Genomic DNA, 19,089 nt, shown 5'->3' with positions numbered 1-19,089 from the left:
GAGAGAAAGTTGAACAAAGTCGTATGGGATCATTACGGAGTTCGCGCGGTTATTCATTCTCACAAAAGCACGGACCGGCCGACCCGAGTCCGAAAGCTTACTGCTTTAAGATCGTATCACCTTGTCTTACGTTGAAGATAGCCTAATTGACGCCTGCTTAAAATGTAGGCTACATGCGATTGCATTATATATAACCTAGGCTTAATTTTAATGATGCAAATAATAAAATCCCATGCGTCTTTCTTTATCATCATATCCAACCAAACACAGCAAATTAAACTAAACAATCACTGATTTAAGTCACGTGAGTTATCTTTGACAATTCCAGAGTTAAATATTGATTTATTTATTTATTTATTTATTTTTTTTTGCATTGTAGGCTACAGTAAATTTTAGTTAGATTAAGTTCACACGACCTTTATAGGCTACATTGCAATACACAAAGTGTGTTCAAACGGGTTTCTCTGTTGTGGCGTTGAAATTAGCTTTCACACAATCCCCGTCTACTGTTTGAAATATCCAATTGATTTTCATGTGTAAAATGGGATCGTGAATTTTTATCGATATTTCAATATTTAAGCCTGGCATGTCATTAGAAAAGAGGATATTTTGTAATTAAAAAAGAAAAAAAGACACAATTCAAACGAATGAATGTTGAACGGGAGGAAAAAATGTAACCATCTGTCTTCGAGAATATAAATTGCTGCTTTTTAAACTTCTAGGGCTATGGACAAACGGGACATTGCATCGAATGCTTCAACTCCTAGAGGGATCAGCAAAGAAAAACATAATTATGCTATTTAGCCGGCTGATTTGGTGCAGTGGCAGCTCCATCCCACTCCGAGAGATTAAATATAGCTGCCCCCCTCACCCGCTCTGCTGCCGGGGAAGGACATTAGAGCCAGGGGAATTAAATGAAACCCAGGGGACTTTTCAACTGGAGTGCACAAAGTAAACTATAGAGATTAATGACATGACCTCCGACTGAATCAAGTCGCTTCCCGTCCTCACGTCTATTATTATTATTATTATTATTATTATACATTTCAAATTATAATTCGAGGCATTCTGGAAATATCAGTGCTATGAGGATGTAGTTAAAAAATAATATCCGTGTTTATTTTAAATAGGCCATACTTCGTTATCGAATGCAAATTCTATTAATTGCATTAACATTTTATAATAATCATAATTGTTAATGGAACCATGTTAAATAATACAATTGCGAACGAACAACAATATAATGATTTGTTATTATGTTCCAGTTAATTGTAATTTGCTAAAATGTTCACTAAAAGTCGTTTATAAAGTGGATTTGTTGTTTTGCAATTTGGAGACTGAACTTGCTTAAAATGTGTAAATAAAACAACTGAAGTCTTAATTTATCTTTATTCTTAATTTTAATATTTGCGTATGGTTTCGTACCATCCAGTAGGCTGTAATTAGTTGCTTTCATTTTTTTAATATAATAGTATACATCTCAGCTATAATAATTAGCCTACACCCGGTTAAATGCGTCTCTTGAATAAGGTTTACTCTCTGTCTCTAAAGAGTCAGGCCTCGAAATTAAGAGCAAGTGTGACACCTACCTGCGGGTGAGGGTAGAGGTGCAGGACAGTACTAGGGACAGGCCATGCCAGGGGGACATTTGCTTGTCACGGCACCTTGGCTACACTCTTGAAAGCCATCAGCGTCTATAATCCAAAGCACTATTAAGCCTATCCTACCATTTAATGATATAACAGAGCAGTATGCTCCCAGACCCACTCCGCATCGCCGCGCGCCTCTAACCACTTTGCCACGCCTAGGAAATAGTAATGAGGTCTAAATTTGGCATAAAATCGAACTCATTACTGGAGTTCGCCACCTGATTGCTTTGCATATAACACGACGCGGTTGGAATGTAATTGGGTTAAATGACTGCTCGACACTTCTGCCGGTGTTGTCATATCAATATTCATCCGTCGAACAATCTCTCTGTTTGCAAAAGAGAGATGGGAAGTGCCCTGACTGAAGGCTATCGAGAGAGAGAGAGAGAGAGAGAGAGAGAGAGAGAGAGAGAGAGAGAGAGAGAGAGAGAGAGAGAGAGAGAGAGAGAGAGAGAGAGAGAGAGAAACTTCCATAAAAACTTAGCAGCATGATCGAACCGACAAATAAAGCATCGTGTTCATGTGGCTTTTCCCAAACCGCCTGAGTTTCAACATGTGCCGCCCATGATTGTTTTTAGAGGTAACTCAGAATAGGCTGCCTGATAATTCCAAGTATTATCACGCTTGTGTTTAGAAATAATACTTGTCCTTGTCATTATGTCATTTATCTTCATAAATAATATCGCTTTAAATTGTGCAGCTTTCAAATTCTCATTCACATGCATGCAAATTCCAAAATCAGTCGCTGCACACATTTTCTTTTCCATAATTTACTTCAAAGATAGTGTATTGTCCATTTTAAATACAAAATGCTACATTAAATATACATATTAGTCTTTAATACAAATAGACTCAGGCGGCTGCAGCGTTTAAGACAATTCTTAGAAGTTACATCCTCTTGATTAACAATTCAGAAACTAAGATTTTGAGGATAAGCATTTACTCAGAAAATATTGTCCTCGGATTTGTTTTGTTTTTTGTTTGTTTTTCTTAATCAGAATGCGTCTTCTTTTGCTTCTTCTTTAAGCAACCACAAATAATAAATACATGTCCGTGTGATTGGCGATGAATCCGGTATTAAATGTTTGACATACCTTTCTTTAGCTCATAAGGTGAGTCTTTACAAAGATCTACCTGTGTTTGGCTTCTTACTTTGCTCTCTCTTACCAGAGCCTCGGCTCTGTTTAAAACAGTCTGGCTTAATCCATTGAAATGTGCCGTTGAGCTGGTGTTGGTGCCGTGGCTGCTGTGAAGGTGTCCGAAAGTGCTATAGTTCGTGTAACCCGGGTAAAAAGGGGACGTGTAGTAAATAGGCCGAGAAAGGACAGTGTTATTAGGGAGAGGGCACTGAGGGGAGGAACGGCTCGGCGAGGCCGCACTGGCTATGACTGTGCTTTGACCCAGTCCTGCGGCCTGTGGAGCCTCACTGCTCCCTTTGCACCTGTCCGAAGACGTGGCGATCTCGGCCAGAGACCAGAGTTTGGGTTTGGGCGCCGAAGGGGGAGAATGAATAACAGACGTTACGTTGCTGTTAACCGTGCTCGCGGCGTGGCCCGGTTCTGTGGGCTTTTCTTGCGTAATGAGATCACTCCCTCTCTGTAGGACGGGGGGAGAGGAGGTGGTTGGTTTCGCTTGCTCTGCGAGCAAATCCGTCCGCTCCTCTGTGTCTTTTAATTCCGAGTCTGTCAAAGGTGGATCAAGATCTTTAGCATGAGTCTCGTCTTTAAATCTGTCGCATGGTATCTCCCCAGGGTTGATGAGTTTATGATCTGAAAGGAAAAAAAAGAAAAAAGAAAAAAAAGATTTCATTAAACAAAACTGGTCGACATTAATATATATATATTTTTTTTACGATGAGACAAATATTACATCGTTATTTTAAACTGTTGTATAGTTTTACTGTTTAAAAAAAAATCTCATTCAATTCAGTGTACCCATTTCTGTGCAAAGTTGTTTAATATTCAACATGCATATAATAATAATAATAATAATACTTATGATTATTATTATTACTACTATTAATATTATTAAAAATAGGCTGTTGTTATTATAGCTATAAATGAGATGCCGTGCGCCAGCTGTGCCCTTATTATGCAGCTCGAGATAAATGATGTGCAAAACACCATACGTCACCAGCAATTCTCAGTCCATAAGAAGTCAAATTAGAGGAGTTCAAGGTGATCATTATTTAAAGCAATTCTCCCATTATAAATAATATACCACCATTAACCAGCAATCAATTTTGCGCCCGGAGCGGAAACGACTGCGATGAAAAATTGATGATTTTTCCACAGACCTGCCTCTGTGTCTGTGGAGTCTCCCTTGTCCGTGGGCTTGTTTGGCTCGTCGTCGTCGTTTTTCTCTAGATCAATGTTTTCGTCCTCTTCCTCATCCTCGCTCCGGTTCCGTGGGGTCCAGGTCATCTTGTTCTCCTTCTTTAGCCTCCGCCTGGCATTGGCGAACCAGGTGGACACTTGAGTGAGGGTCATCTTAGTGATGATGGCCAGCATGATCTTTTCGCCTTTGGTGGGGTACGGGTTTTTCCGGTGCTCGCTAAGCCAAGCTTTCAAAGTGGCTGTGGCGTCCCGGGTAGCATTCTTGCGGTAAGCTGGGTCTCCATACGGGTACGAGCCTAAGGGAGCAGCGTAAGGATGATAGCCTATAGATCCGGCCATGCCTGTTGTGTGGTCATACGGGGAGCTCTGCAAAGAGCCAAATCAACTGTTTTATTTGCAAAATATCACTTCTTATCACACCTGCGCACAATGAAGGATCGGTTACAGATCTCTTACGCATACACACCATAAACAAACACGCACACACATGCATGCAACAAACACACTTTAAATCTAATTAATCAAAATAGTAAAGCGCAAGGCCGCAGGGCCACGTATTCTCTATTTGTTTTTGTTTTTTTTGTTTTGTTGTTTTTTGTTTTGTTTTTTTGTTGTTGCCTCATTTCCTCCAGCAGGAAAGATTGTGAAATGCAATTTCACAACGTTCTCAAAATCCCCCCTCTTTGTTAGCGATCATAAATCTTTATTCTTTTTGACAATGTTTTTTTTTTTTTTCCTCTCAGATTAGCCAGCTAATTAGAAGTTGCTGCGATATATGTTGGGTCATCTGTCAGTGTTGTTGACCAGAGCTGACCTACGTGCACGCAATTCACATTTAAATAGCCAGTAGAACTTGTGTCCTTTTAAGTAGCCTATTTGACTAAACACACGTTTAAGACAAATGAGCAGCAACTGATAATGTATTCCCTTTGATACCAATAATATTGTTTGGCTGCTGCCCACAGAACCGAGGAAATCGTGTTGTCACAAATGAACACAATAATGTAATAAAATAAAATAAAATAAATAATAAAACAATACGTGGAATTATGTATGTTGTTTTTTTGCATTTATTCAATTGGGAATTAAGTGCTTTAAAATATCAGTCTATGTGTTGTAATGTTTATTTTAGAACAATTTCTGTTTGTTTTAAAGTGTTGCAGTGTGTATTATTTATAGTGTCATGAAACCTAACCAAATTCCGCGAATGCATATTTGATAGTTAAAACCGCAAATCTTGCGCAAATGATTACATTGCGTCTCATCCTTGCAACACAATATGCATTACAACGAAGCATAACAATGTATCACCCCAACTTTTCAAAAGTAGAAAAATACACTGGACCGTGAATAAAGCGCACTCACCACATAAGAAGTGAAAGTGGCGGCGGCGGCCGCATCAGCACTGTACGGGAGATGGGAATTGTAGCCTGGCGAGGCGCTGGTGAACGCTGTAGATCCGGCATAGGGAGCGAAAGCTGAGCCAGAGGAAGATCTCCCTAGCTCGTCTGTCCGGGGTCCTGATATCACGCTTGTACTGTAGGCAGGACAGGAATAGAGTGCCAAAGAGGCGGACGGCTGATACAAGTAGCCCTGAGGGTACGCCATGGTGAAGATCCAAATAGAAGCTTCTCACTTGAGTTCTTCTCCCTCAAACTCTCACGCGCTCTCCGCGCTCGCTCATAGAGTTCCGAGTAAACAGACCTCCGTCCCGTCCTCCTCACGTTGATAGCAGTGATGGGAATTAAAGAGGACGACGAATGCATAGACTTCACACTCGTTAATCAGTCGTTGTCAGACTCACACGCGGATTTTCGAGGCGCTCTCTCACCCTCTGCGCGCGCTGTGACTCTCATGCCGAGCGCGCGGGACAAGTTTTTTGCTCTCGGATGGGGCTTTGCTTCGGAGAGTGTCCTGCCAGGATGCTAAGTTGGAAATTGAGGATTCTGACGCCTACTATGAGCCTCTCGCTCCTCCTCTCGGGGTGTAGTCATCGAAGGAAAGGCAAGCTGGGTTACAGCAACCTGAATCGATTCTCTCTCTCTCTCTCTCTCTCTCTCTCTCTCTCTCTCTCTCTCTCTCTCTCTCTCTCTCTCTCTCTCTCTCTCTCTCTCTCTCTCTCTCTCTCTCTACATTCGTACCCTGGCACTCACTAACAATCTCCCCCGCTATCCTCATATTTTTGTCTCTAACAGCCTCATTGCCTTAGACTGAGCAGCTACAGCCCCTGGATGGCGGTCTCGTGCGAGCCAGTACATCACATCACCTTCAACTTTCATCATTTTCTAAAAACACGAAGCCTTCATTTTCACACATGATTAATAACCAATGGACTGTTATCTTTCTGGGACGGCTTGGTAAATACGACGGGAGATGCTACAAGTACTGTTTGGAGTTATTTATGCTCCTTGGTTTTGTGTTCTTGGCGCTCATTTTACGCTTATAGCCTATTTTTTTTTTTTTAATAATACGCAACAGTCGGCGATCCATCGTGCCTTAAGTCAGTTGAACATGGACCTGCATTTGGGGGAGATTGTCTATATTATTGCCTATATATTAAATTTACGGCTTGGAAAAAATGTACACAAATAGGCTACTTTTCGAAAAAGCCATTTTCCAGAAACAATGCGACGAATGTGAGTGCGCGCTTATCAAATCTCAGTGGTAGAAAGTGAAGAAGTAACTTTTGACAGGTGTTAACTGATTTGTCCGCTGACAGTTTTCGCCTTAGATCCTGGAACAAACCAGATCTTCTTCTCCTTTACACCAAAGCCCCAAGCGCAGACAGATTAAGACCATATGAACCACGGCAAATCCACCACGACCAGGGGCTCTAAGCCCTTTTGATTCAAACAGATATATTCCTCTGTGGCGGAGGATATCCTCATGTATTTTGTTCTATTTGCTCGCAGACTGTATTGTGTGCGTCTAGCATACTAAAAATGGAGATGCATATCAATTTAAGTAAATAAATATAGTCTAAATGCATTAAGATTAAACGGATTTTATTTTTTATTTAGCTACTAGCTTACTAATCTTCACGATACATACTAATTAGATTAATAATAGGCTACTAAATTTCTACTACAAGTAGAAATCAATAGCCTAATAAAAGGTAAGCTAAATGTAATCAGTGTTCATCATAATTTAATGTAATAATTTAAGTGGCATAGACCAACATAAGACAATATAAGATAATTTAAAATATACTAATCTAAAGAATTTCCCTTACGCTTTTACAGACTGCTGGTGAACTAATACATAGGCCTAGATCCGATGTTTATTATTAATAGGCTACAAAAAACAAAACAAAAAACAAACAAAAAAACTAAACAAACAAAAACATAAGTGGGGCTGAGGAACTTCACGCAGGAGTCTGATTTGGCTCACTTGTTAAAGTCTCTCTGAGCCGAAAGGGATCGCTGTAGGCGCTGCTACAGAGAATGTGCATGAGGTCACGTGTTACTGGAGTAAAGAATGATGACGCTCAAACTCAGTAGACCAATGCAAAGTTCAAACCAAAACAATCTGAAGACATACGAAGTTGTCGATTGTGAATGTGATAGTGAAGATGTTTTTATTATTTCTGCACCACCGTGAGTGTTGGCTATAAATACACAAAATAGAATTGAGGAACATGAACCAGAATTATAACAGCCTGATAGTTTACGAGTAGCCTAACTTATTTCGTTCCATGTCAATCCATGAGAAAAAAAAAAAAAAAAAAAATAGCCATAGCTAGGCTACACGTGTTTTTTTTTATCGTTTTACATATTGAATATATTGCATATAACACAAAAAAGCATATGCCATATAAAATCCTTAACTTATTATTATTAGCCTATTATTGTTATTGTTTTTTGATGAAACATGGTGGAAGTGACCATTAGTCAGCTTTAAATAGCGTACTAGTTTCCAAAGGATACCCGTGGCATTTAAATGACGTCAATATTCATTGATAGAGTATTATCGGCAGTAATGAGTTCCTCTTCACCAATAGGATTCGATAAGCAGTCTGTTTAGCCATAGTGGAGGGGTGAATGAAAGAAAGCATGGAAAGAGAAATGCAGCAGTCACATTCTTCACGCGCTGGCAGAAAGGTAGGAAACTGCTTAACTTAAATTACATTCTTTATGTAATAGTCTAATCAAAGCAGTCATGTAGGTTGACGAAAAAAAAAAGCACTTTTAAAGATAATGTTTTAGCAAAGGGGGTCTTGTATTTAAATAGTTCGTGCCTTATTTTCCCGAAATGCTCCCGTGAACTCCCAGACTGGACGGCAAGGGGAGGTGTAGGCTTATGTTAGGGTATGTGCTCTCACTGATGTATCAGTTTTGCTTGTTTTATGACGGACGCTTATGTCTCCAATTATGCATGTTTGTAACGAGGCGTGCAGATATGCAAGTCTGAATCTTTGCACAATAATGCAATTGTCTGTCAAACGAAATAGGCACAACCAAAAAAATAAAAAAAATAAAATAAAATAAAAAAATAGGGGTAGGGGGTGGTATTTCAAGTGGTGCTTTTTCACCAAAATGCCTGGGGGAAACGACGTAATTTAATTTGGATTTAGAAACTATTATTAGAAAGCATTATCTATTGTAGCAGACTAATTGCTTCTCGCGTTCGCGCGCAGAATGCGCTGGTTAAACAAAATTAGTTAACGTGAAGTGCATGACAGGTTTCCTCGAGGCACAAGGTTAGGCGTGTCTCTCCCGAAAGCAATGGGCAGCCGGTAACGTGTACCTCTCTCTGTGTCCCCCTCAAACGGATTTTAGCCACTTCAAATCTGCCTTAAACCGATTAGTTGACGCCAAATATTCTTTGATGTATTAGCTAAGGGGTTTTGCCACTTGGAAGCCAATTGAAATTCTAAACAGTCCGCCGCTAATGCTTTGGGGAGATCCGTGGCGAATAATGGATGTGATTTATTTTTGACCTTGCCATTTTTATGAAATGATTAAACACATGTGCACAAGTAAACCCTATCCACCAAGCAGCACTGCAACATAATAATAATTATAATAATAATGCGTATTATTATTATTATTATTATTATTATTATTATTGTAATACAGCTAAAAACATTTTTATATTTATACATTTTATAATTGTATTCATATATATATATATATATATATATAATTTTAACACATTTGACACAACAATTTGAAAGGAAAGAAAAAAATAGACTATTTGATTCATCATTCATGTTTTTATTTTAGAAAGTTTGCGCTTTTTTGATGCGTAAACAACTTAATTCTTACCTGTCGACTTGAGTGCAAGTTTTCACTCATAACAATGTAGCTTGTAGTGGAGCACTTCTAACCGTGATCCAAATATCTATGTAAGTAGGGCACAAGATCAAAAGGGTCAAGGCTGATCCTTTAAAAGAGCAATCTAAATCTGTCAGTTCTCTATAGTTTTGCCGAAAACCTTTTATTGAAACCACCAGATTGTTGATCCAGGAGCTCATTTATTTTAAACATGATTACCCTGGTATTTTTTTCTGCCCCGTGGAACAGGTGTGAAAATACCATGAGGGAGTTCTAGCAGATTTAATCGACTTTCTGATTCTCATCATGATAGCTTTTACCACCCCAGTCAATTTTAAAGTGTTCATATGGCAGAGATAGACTGGGTCCCCGGGTCCCCCGGCTGTGGCTCCATATTCCCGGAAGTCTTCCTTGGAGGCCCCTGGTGACTGACAGGCCGTTAGCCAGGCTAAACCATGTGATGATGAGCTTTTTATGAGAATGGATTTAGAATTGAGAGATTTCAGACAAAGATTGTGTGCATTTTTCTCTCTCGTTCTTTCTTTCTCTCATCTCCCTCCCCCGTCTCTCTCTCTCTCTCTCTCTCTCTCTCTCCCCCGCCAGCCGGCTAGATTATGATTGATTTGGTTGAAATGGATTGTAGGAAGCAGACATTGATTTTTCAATGACTTCTCACCAAAAATATTTAAAGTTGAATCCAGAATGTAGAAATCAGTATCCAACATTCTCTCTCCTCACTGTGTCATTCTCTGCTCTGGAGCGAGAAAGCACCGTAATGCAGTCTAGTCAACGATGAGACAAATTACCTGTAATGTTATTTTGAAGTGAGTCAGTAAGCTGGGGGACTAAAGGAGTATTGATTGAGCCTAATGAGGATTGAGTGTAAGGAAAACAACCTTTTCAGGGTTTTGCCGACGCATCTCTTATCAGCACACAACAATTTAATGCACTCTCTACAGCAGTACTACTGCAGATGCCTGTGTCTTGTATACGGCTCATTTGCTGTCTTGTAATATTAAATCAGACACCATAAGCCTGTATGTGCACACATGTAAACACTGTTATGATCAAATGGTTGCAGGAAAGCATTGTTAATAGAAACTCATCTGACAACATATTTTGTGAGTGGATGAAAGAGTCTTTTGGCATAGGTGCATAATTTTAATATAACTTTTAAGTTATGATATACAAAGAGTTACACAGCAGCTGTTTTACTCAAGAACTGGCATTGCAGCTATTGACACAGATGTGAAATGAGTGGCAGAATTGAATTAGCGTTGTGCAATGACAGAATGAACCCTGTCATGGATGTTAGCAACTTCTAAATATGATGTAAAGCAATCTTGGAAGATCTTGATTTATGCATAATTTTACAGGGTCTTTACATTGACAAACTTTAATACTATTTGTTGATTTATTGATTTTAAGTAGGATTTTTTAATGATCATACAATACTTTTACATGTCTTTTTGTCTCTGAACTCATTGTATTAAAATATAATTAAATGGTGTATACAGCCAACAGTATTATAGCCACAAGAGCAATACAGGTAAACATGCTTGGAATGGTGTTTATAATTTATTCCTGTACAACTGAAAACTACATACCTAAATATGTGCCATTTCTGGTGAATTCTACAGGTTTGATTCATATTAAAATAGTATTTTAAAGGTAGTATTTTAAAGATTCGTCCACACTAGAGGTTTACATACAGTTAATCAACTGCGGACAATGTATGTTGTTTTTGTATATTATATTATTTACAAGGCACAGTCTTTCTTAAATGTCTCACTGAGACTTCAATTCTTAGCAGTCTGTCAAAATGCAGCAGTCTGCCCTTTAATTGTTGTGAGAAACAAGCGGTCACAGTTGTTTTCTATATATATTTATTTCTAAACCGCTTTGGCTTTTTTATTCATTCCGTTACTGTTAGATGTTAGCTAAAATGCTACTTTATTTATTTATTTTTTATGTGGTTTCACAATATCTAAATGTACCATAAACTTTAATAATGGAAGGTCATTGAGAAAATGTTTGAGAAATGTTTACCTGGAGTGTTTTTTTACTGTAGTCCCAAACTGCTTTGTCACACTCTTTAATCCACACATCATTCTCTTTTTAAGAGAAGCTCTCCTGCCATCCCATTGGTCAGCGCTGTGCCACGCCCACTGTCCATCCAGACAGTTGGTTCCCGGGCCTGAGTCGTTTAGAGGCCTCCGGTTGCAGGTAATCAGCTGTTTAATTCTTAGGAGAGCTTGTGTTCTGCTCTCCTCTTCCGTGAGCAGCGGCGTGTTGTTGTTTTGTTTTCTCTGAGCAGTTCTTTGATGCCATATCCTCTTACAGTTGCTCAATCCCAGCAGCCATGTTTCATAAACATCCAACGGAAAACATCCTCTGCATTTGAAATGTAGATGGCTTTCTCTGCCTGCCTCTCTGCATACCGCACTTGCCCTCTCACATTTTCTCTCCATTGCTTTCTCGCAGCAGAGGTGTTGAGTTTCTCTTCTCTGCCTTTGATACGTTCGAACAGCTACCCGATCAAGCCTCAGCGTTTTGGGTGTCAGGTGTAATCTGTGGCAACAACAATGTGAGCGAGGCCTCATTCCCCATTTGCTCCTCATTAGGATGATATCACTGAGGTGCCGGATCCAAATGAGCTGTTTTGTTATGCTGCGATAGCACATGATACAGCCTCTCGTAATATATCAGCGAAGCTCAGGAGAATGCTGACCAGTATTATATACATTCTTATGGAGTTGTTATTTTGAATAATTGCTTTATTAAAGCTATAATCATTGAATAGTAATTATATAGAAATCATAATGAAATGTATGTTAAATGTTAAAGGAGCACAGCCTAAGAAATTGAAATTCTCCATGGACGTTTCCTAGCGTCTGTTTCTCTACACCTGGCCAGGTTTGAGTGCATTTAAGGTATCTGTCCATATGCCTCTGAGGTACTTCGCCGTTGTGTTTGTGTGAGTCCATTTCCCAATCGTAGCAGTCAAGCATTTGACTTTTGTTGCTTGGGGCCCAGGCACTATTTGCTGATGATCTGTTTGCATAACCCTTTTCCTTGCCTGTCTTCTCCCTCAGGGAGGATGAATTTTAGTGTGACACACTGGTATCTGCGGGTGTGCTCACCTTTTATTTCCCATAAGCATCTGTAGCCCAGAGAAATGTGGTTCCACCCTCGCAATAAAAATATAGCAGTGAGATCAAAGAGCCACTCGTCTCACCTTTGCTCACTCTCTTGTCCCATCTCTACAAAACCAGGAAGATGTTAACAGAGCTCCACTGTTGCTCATATTAGACTACTTGAAGAGATAGTTCTCCTAGAAAGCTACATTCTGTCATTATTTAAGGCCTGTTTACACCAATGACGACTAATAACGATAAATATATAGTTCTAAAAATCGCTCTAAACATAAAAGAGTCCAGCATATATATATAATATTTGTTTTAATCTATAGAATGAATGTCAAATGGATCAAAAAAAAAAAAAAAGTGTTCCGTAAGAGAAAGTGAGTCATACAGGTTCAGAAAACTCGAGGTGAGAAAATGACTGATTTTTCATTTTTAGGTTTTAAAGTATAGGCATCTCAATTCTTTGACTGTGCTAAAAAAAATAGTAATTCCAGAATCTTTTTTTAAGGGCATCAGTCTGTTTTATAATTGTTCATGTCCATGAGCAATACTGTTATTTTTAGTGTTATAATAATTAAGCACAGGAACCCACTATCAAAACATTGCTTGTCGTCTCAGACATATTTGTTTCCCTGTTAATGAAGGCAAAGCCCGTAACCCGTGAAGTGTGTCTCTATGCAGATGAGATGCTCTTCAGACAACATCAGTGTGTGAGCAGCACACCGTGTAATGACTGTGGCAGAAGCCTCAGTTCTCATAGCTTAACATGGCGCACTCAGCACGCAGCTATATTTGCCAACGCTAGAAGAATCTGTTGAAAAGCAGGGTCTTTTTCTGAATATTTTGAGTGAGGGCTAAGGAGGGAAAGTTAAGAGGGTCGTCCATGCGGGAGACAGTAGAGGTGCGCAGAGGTGAAGGCTGTGCTTCCGTCCTTGAGGGAGCCCATTTAAAAAGCGCTTTGAAAGTGAAGCTAGACAGCACCAGGAGTCATCTCGCTGACTGGTGCTGTGAGCGAGAGAGTGCAGAGGAAGAGAGAAAGATTGAGGTGCTTGGGAGGGATGGCTTTCCACATGAAACATCTTGTGTTTTCATAGGCCGAATTTACTGTTGTAAATATTCACCGAATGCTCCTTTTCCTTACCTTTCATTCTGCGTGTTCCTTTTGTGTGTGCTTTTCTTTCTCTCACACAGGTCCTGATGGAGAGAGAGGGAGTGGGAGGGAGACAGAGCTAGAGAGAGAGAGAGAGAGAGAGAGAGAGAGAGCAAGGGAAAACCCATAATTCTGTAATGCCCATTAGCGAGATTTCACGCACTCTCTCTGATCTGACTCACTGACAGAAGCCTCTAAGAGACTATAATGAGAATGTTTGGCAGGAGGATTCTGGATGTGTGTGTTGTATCAGTGTCTAGGTGAATGCAGTTTTTATGTGCACCACTCATCAGCTGTGACAGAAAATATTTTATATGATTCAAGCTCCCACACACATTCCCCTCACACATTATTATTCTTTGACATTTCTCTTTGTGCGTTTTTCAAAATTCAAACACATTAAGGGACGTGTACTGAAATTATGGTCAAAATCTGTTAGCTAATTTTTAATTAGCTAATTTTAAAATCTATAAGCTAATATAAGATGTTTTTTCGTTATATTTGATAATTGGAAAATATACAAAAAAATATATATTCACTACTATTTTGCCCAAGTAAATTAAAAGAATTTTAAATGCAACATGAAAATAGTGGCATCACCAAAATGCAATGTACACTATGAAAAGTATAATTATTTTGATATTTGCTGAAGATTACATCTAACCGTGTTAATAAATTATTCGAGTTTTTAGAATTAGATGATGACAAAGGTAATCAAAATATTAAAATAGCTTGACATGAGCATGAGGCATGCGTAAATAAATATCCAATAAATATCAACCCCAAAAGAGTTGATTTACTCCAGTGTGCTTATAGGATGACAACTAAAAGGAATCAAATTGACTGTGAATAGCTCTAGACGAACCTATTATACTCATTAACATTTTGAACATGTTTAAACCCTGCATCAGATTGCTGTCAAAGTGACATGTCTGTATTTATAATGAAATATTTACAGTCTACTCCGTTAATTCCTTAAGTGGCTAATAGTGGCAAAAAAATGACTAAAAACACGCATCCGCTGCTTTCTCCCTCTCTCTCACACGCTCTCTCGTTTTATTTTACACAAATTAGCTTTAGTCCTGGAGGGCAAAATGACAAGAGGTTACTGGGAGACTATGTGTTTAATTAATTGAAAAATGCTCAAATTGCTTTTACAGTTGTTATTGGAGGTGAAAAAATGGAATCCATGTTGCCAGTACTCAGGCGTAATTAGCTCCTGAGGGAGTTGGATATTTAGCATTAGCAATGTTGCTGCACTTAGGACACAAATTTCTATTTTGATAATGAAGGGCCGGGGCTGTCGTTGAGGACAGCTGTAGTTTGAGGGGGTGGGGGTGTTTGGAGGTCCTGTGCAAAAGAGAGAGACACCCTGTCTGCTCTCCCTCACTCTCCTCTCTCTCTTCTTGCTGTGTGTATGTGTCTGTGAAATGGCAGCAAGGGCTCCCAGGGGCCACACATTACCCAAAGTATTTAAGTTTCCAATTAAATTGAGAACCAGCTACCACTGCAACAAGCTTGGAATGAGCCAATGAGATTCCACAGTCATCTTAGGAAAGCTGTGGCCTATAGAAGAGGCGGAAAGGTAGAAGGATGGGGGTAACATAGGAGAAAATCCTTTGTTTATTCAGACTTTAACTTTATTTAGACTATTTTTTTTTCCAGCACAGATATGGTTGGGAGGGAGAGGAGGCAAGAGGGAGTGTGAAGAGAAAGAGAGAGAATACAAGACTTTAATGATCTGCTGTGGAAAATCAGTGTGGAGTCCTTGGAGACTGCTGGGCTAGTTTGAAGCAGCATGGTCTCATTTGGTTTGGACTGAGTGTGGCAGTCCTACTGAGCTCTTACCATGCTGTCTAAATGCCTGCCTACCGCCTCTTACTGCCTGTGTGTGTGTGTGTGTGTGTGTGAGGAGACATGTTATGTGGATTGCATACAGGACGTGTGAAAGAATAAGTCTTCTCTGTTAACTTCTGCTGTTAAACCATACTAATTTCCACCTTAGTCAATTACACATTCCCTATGCGTCCTAATAGTCATTGCTCTCTCTATATACGTTTGACAGCAAAGAACGTGCTCATACAATCTTTGCCATTTCATTTATTTTTGTTGTGCTAAACTAACAAAATGACAAAACATTATGGTACAAAAATCTACAAAAACAGCACTTCAGTGTTGCTTCAGTGTCTTCAGTTTTATTCAATACAGGTGAAGCAAGAATTACACAATACACTACTAAGCATACATATTGTAGCAAATACAATTTGAGACAATTTTTTCCGGCGTTTTTCCTCTTTGTCGCCATCTCTGTTCGAAATCTGCAATTGCAGCCATTCACGGAATCATCAACTTTGCGCGAGTTGTACTTCAACACCCTCGACATGGCACAGCGTGGATGAACACGATGTTTGAGGAGACTGTGCAGCTGTCAGTCACCGCGCCAGTGTGGATACTGGCACTCACAATCACGGATTATTATTCTATGACCAACATAATAATTTTCTCCGGAAAATGTAATCTTAACTAGAAAGAAACATCCACTTTTGTTCTGGTTCTGACATTGCAGTAAATTGCGCTGATTAAATCTAACAATCACTTAGAAGTTATCATATCATGCAAAACCATGCAAATTATACTTTGTTCTCAATTTGTTAATGTTAACAAAGTAAACAAGCGTTGCGTGACTACATGTAAAGTCTTGGGAAAATTCTTTTATCATGTGCTTAATTATTGTGTGTGTGTGTGTACATGTTTTTCTATCCCGGTGGGGACTTAAACCTGAATGCACACAGACTCATGGAGACTTGTGTCACTGTGGGGACCTAAATTGAGGTCCCCATGAGTAAACATACTTATAAATACAGAATTTATAAGATTTTTTTTTTTACGTAAACGTAAAAATGCAGAATGTTCCCTGTGATGGGCAGGTTTAGGGATCGGGACAATGTAAAAGGATAAAATACAGTTTGTACAGTATTAAAACAATTACGTTTATGGAGAGTCCTCGCAAAGATAGTAAACCAGACGTGTGTTTGTGTGTATATATGTATATACACACACACACACACACACATATATATATATATAATGTTAGTAAGAATAGTATAGGAAATAGAGGGGAAAAAGTTTTTTTTTTTTTTTTTTTTTTGGATATGAATGTTGATAGCCAATGTACGGACATTATGTATGGACAAATTAAAATAAACACTGAAACAAACATTTCTCAAAATATCATCTTTTGTTTTCCACAAAAGAAAGTAAGTCATACAGTTCTGGAATGTAAATAATGAACGGATTTTCATCTTTATGAACTATCCTTTTAATGGCGAAAATATAGTTAAATGACTGTCCTTTTACATCCTAGACACCATGCCCATTGTACAGAAAATATGCTAATTGGGGCAATGGGAACTGAGACATGGGGTTATTTAATTTCCCAGGGTGCATTGGGCTTAGCAGAGATGACAGAGAGGCTGAGGCAGAGTGTAACGGGAGCTTCACCGCTGCAGCCCTGCTCTGGGCTTCCAACCGACAGTGGAGCACCGTGAGAAAGAGAGACGGAGAGAGAGAGAGAAACAGAAGGAAAGTAGACCTCAGAGCTGCGACTCTTGTTCTGTAAAGCGCACATCATTAAATGATATAATGTTACTGTCAGTGTGTCATGCAATAGTGTCAACGAAAAAACTTTACAAGACTGGTGCCAAAAATTAAGAGATTGAGAGCGAGAGACAAACAGGACCTTGCCAATCATTCATCATTGTCTCACTTCCTCTCTCTCCTCTCTTCACAGACTCGCTCTTTTTATGTGCTCTACCCAGAATTCCTTGTGACATTTGTTGTGTGGAGATTACTCACTGGCCCGTAGCCTAGTGTAGCACAACAGTGATGGTTTTAAAGACACCGAGTTGGAGCTGTCCCAGCCTCGACACCTCACCCACAAACTGTGCCTCCTGTCAACCCCCACGGGCACCTATTGTGGTGAATCAGTGACCGTGCCATTCCTCCTTTCTGCTCTTCACCAACAAATGATAAACTAAGTGGGGAAAAAAGACAGAATGGAATGAAGAAGAAAAGAAGATCCAGAGCATGTTGCCTTTTGGCTGGAGTCGTTCAAGACAATGCAAGTGCTGGACCATCATTTTCAAATGCACTGAACAAATGCAATAGACCAGAGTACTGACAGGTTTCATCAGACAAACAATTCATTATTGTAATTTTTTGCCACACCCTGGTTTATATGGAAAACGAATGTTTCAATAGAAGAGCAATATAACATAATAATACCTAAATATTATAAAATAGATATGGCATACAACAATTAATACACAAATTATAAAAAAATAAAACTTGATTTTTAAATCTATATATATATATATATATATATATATATATATATATATTGGTATAATACTGTAGATATGTTGCCGGATTGTTTTTTTTGTTTGTTTTTTTCAGCTTGTTTTTCAGAAGACCAATGACAGACCAGCAAATAATAAAAAATAAATAAAACAGATAAAACCAAGAATAGGTCTTGTTTGAACGGCTTAGTATACGTCATCTGCATAAGGATTGATGATTTGCACTGTAATCCAGTGATAAACTCATGGATACGGAAGGATATGGAAGTAAAATATGGATGTTTAGTGACATTTTTTTTATATTATTTTCAATCACTTTTGCCATTCAGAATAAAGAAAGAAGCAGTTAAATGAGTTTACCGTTTCTCATCTGGTCTAAATCTGTTGTAAACCTGTGGGTGTCTTGGGTGGTCTTGATCGTTTACAGTAAAGTGAGGTTATTTTGTGTGTTTGCTGAATAAATGACCAAGCACAGCTGTTTTAGCACTTAGCTAATTTTTGTTCCGGACTGTGAGTGTGTTTGCATGGGTGCGTATGTGGTTGTGCGTTTGTTAACTCTTGACCTGCTCACACTGATCGAATAGCTGAAAGGATATTTTGCCTCTGTCTCACACGTTGAATGCAAAGGTCACCAAAAGTAAAAAGATTTAACATATAAAAACAATTATAGATAAATCTCAGATGCACTTAAAAAAAAATCACAAGGAGCAGTTCTTTCAAGCAGCACATGAGAAAAAAAGAATTGTTCTGTTAGTGTGTTCATTATGCATTTAGTCTTGTTTTGAATGAAGTGTGTCTGTTTTTTGTTGTTTTTTTTTTCTCAGTTTGTCCTGAGTAGTATCCATTAAGCAGCTGATTGATAGCTCCGCCTTTCTTCATTGGATTGCATGGCACTGATTGCATGTTTAAAACAATGGCTGCGTCTAAAATCAAGCCCGATCTCATAAAAGTTCATATCTATAGCACGAATGTCATTTCTCGTGCCATTTATATGCCAAAAATAGTTTTTGCTTGTATATGGCACGCGTTTTTTTGCATGCATATGATACGCACTTTATGGCGTATAATACGCACAAACTCCCCGCTCCCCTCCCCCCTAAACCTACCCAAGGGGTTTTCAGTGCGTAGCATATGCACACGAAAAACATTTGTGCGTAAAAAATGCCACGAGAAA

General features: G+C 38.9%; 1 protein-coding gene and 1 long non-coding RNA gene across 3 annotated transcripts; one reads left to right on the top strand and one right to left on the bottom strand.

Moving 5' to 3' along the window:
* Positions 1 to 2,399: 2,399 nt before the first annotated feature.
* On the bottom strand, positions 2,400 to 5,734 carry irx5a (iroquois homeobox 5a). Its single transcript, XM_039688565.2, has 3 exons — positions 5,351 to 5,734; positions 3,946 to 4,351; positions 2,400 to 3,418 (listed from the first exon to the last, which is right to left on the bottom strand). The coding sequence occupies exons 1-3, from the start codon at positions 5,591 to 5,593 to the stop codon at positions 2,727 to 2,729; spliced, it is 1,341 nt and encodes a 446-aa protein (XP_039544499.2). The 5' UTR covers positions 5,594 to 5,734; the 3' UTR covers positions 2,400 to 2,726.
* A 1,573-nt stretch (positions 5,735 to 7,307) lies between these two features.
* On the top strand, positions 7,308 to 17,903 carry LOC120491012 (uncharacterized). Of its 2 annotated transcripts, none has more exons than XR_016160285.1 (4): positions 7,308 to 7,581; positions 7,986 to 8,085; positions 11,385 to 11,487; positions 17,348 to 17,903. It is a non-coding gene; the product is annotated as an uncharacterized LOC120491012 (long non-coding RNA). The 2 variants fall into 2 exon arrangements; XR_016160279.1 differs by having other exon boundaries at positions 16,998 to 17,903.
* Positions 17,904 to 19,089: the final 1,186 nt, after the last annotated feature.

The sequence above is a fragment of the Pimephales promelas genome, chromosome 1 (assembly GCF_988280905.1).
Source record: "Pimephales promelas chromosome 1, fPimPro1.hap1.1, whole genome shotgun sequence".
NCBI lineage: Eukaryota > Metazoa > Chordata > Actinopteri > Cypriniformes > Leuciscidae > Pimephales > Pimephales promelas.
The sequence above is the reverse complement of the archived record's forward strand: the minus strand, read 5'-3'. Positions and strand labels throughout refer to the sequence as shown.

Bases quoted from the DNA above. Each gene is read 5' to 3' on its own strand.
- irx5a (XM_039688565.2), bottom strand. From the start codon at position 5,593: ATGGCGTACCCTCAGGGCTACTTGTATCAGCCGTCCGCCTCTTTGGCA. The intron at 4,352-5,350 runs GTGAGTGCGCTT...GGCTCTTTGCAG, and splicing joins CCACTTTCACTTCTTATGTG to AGCTCCCCGTATGACCACAC. The intron at 3,419-3,945 runs GTCTGTGGAAAA...TTTTCCTTTCAG, and splicing joins CTCCACAGACACAGAGGCAG to ATCATAAACTCATCAACCCT.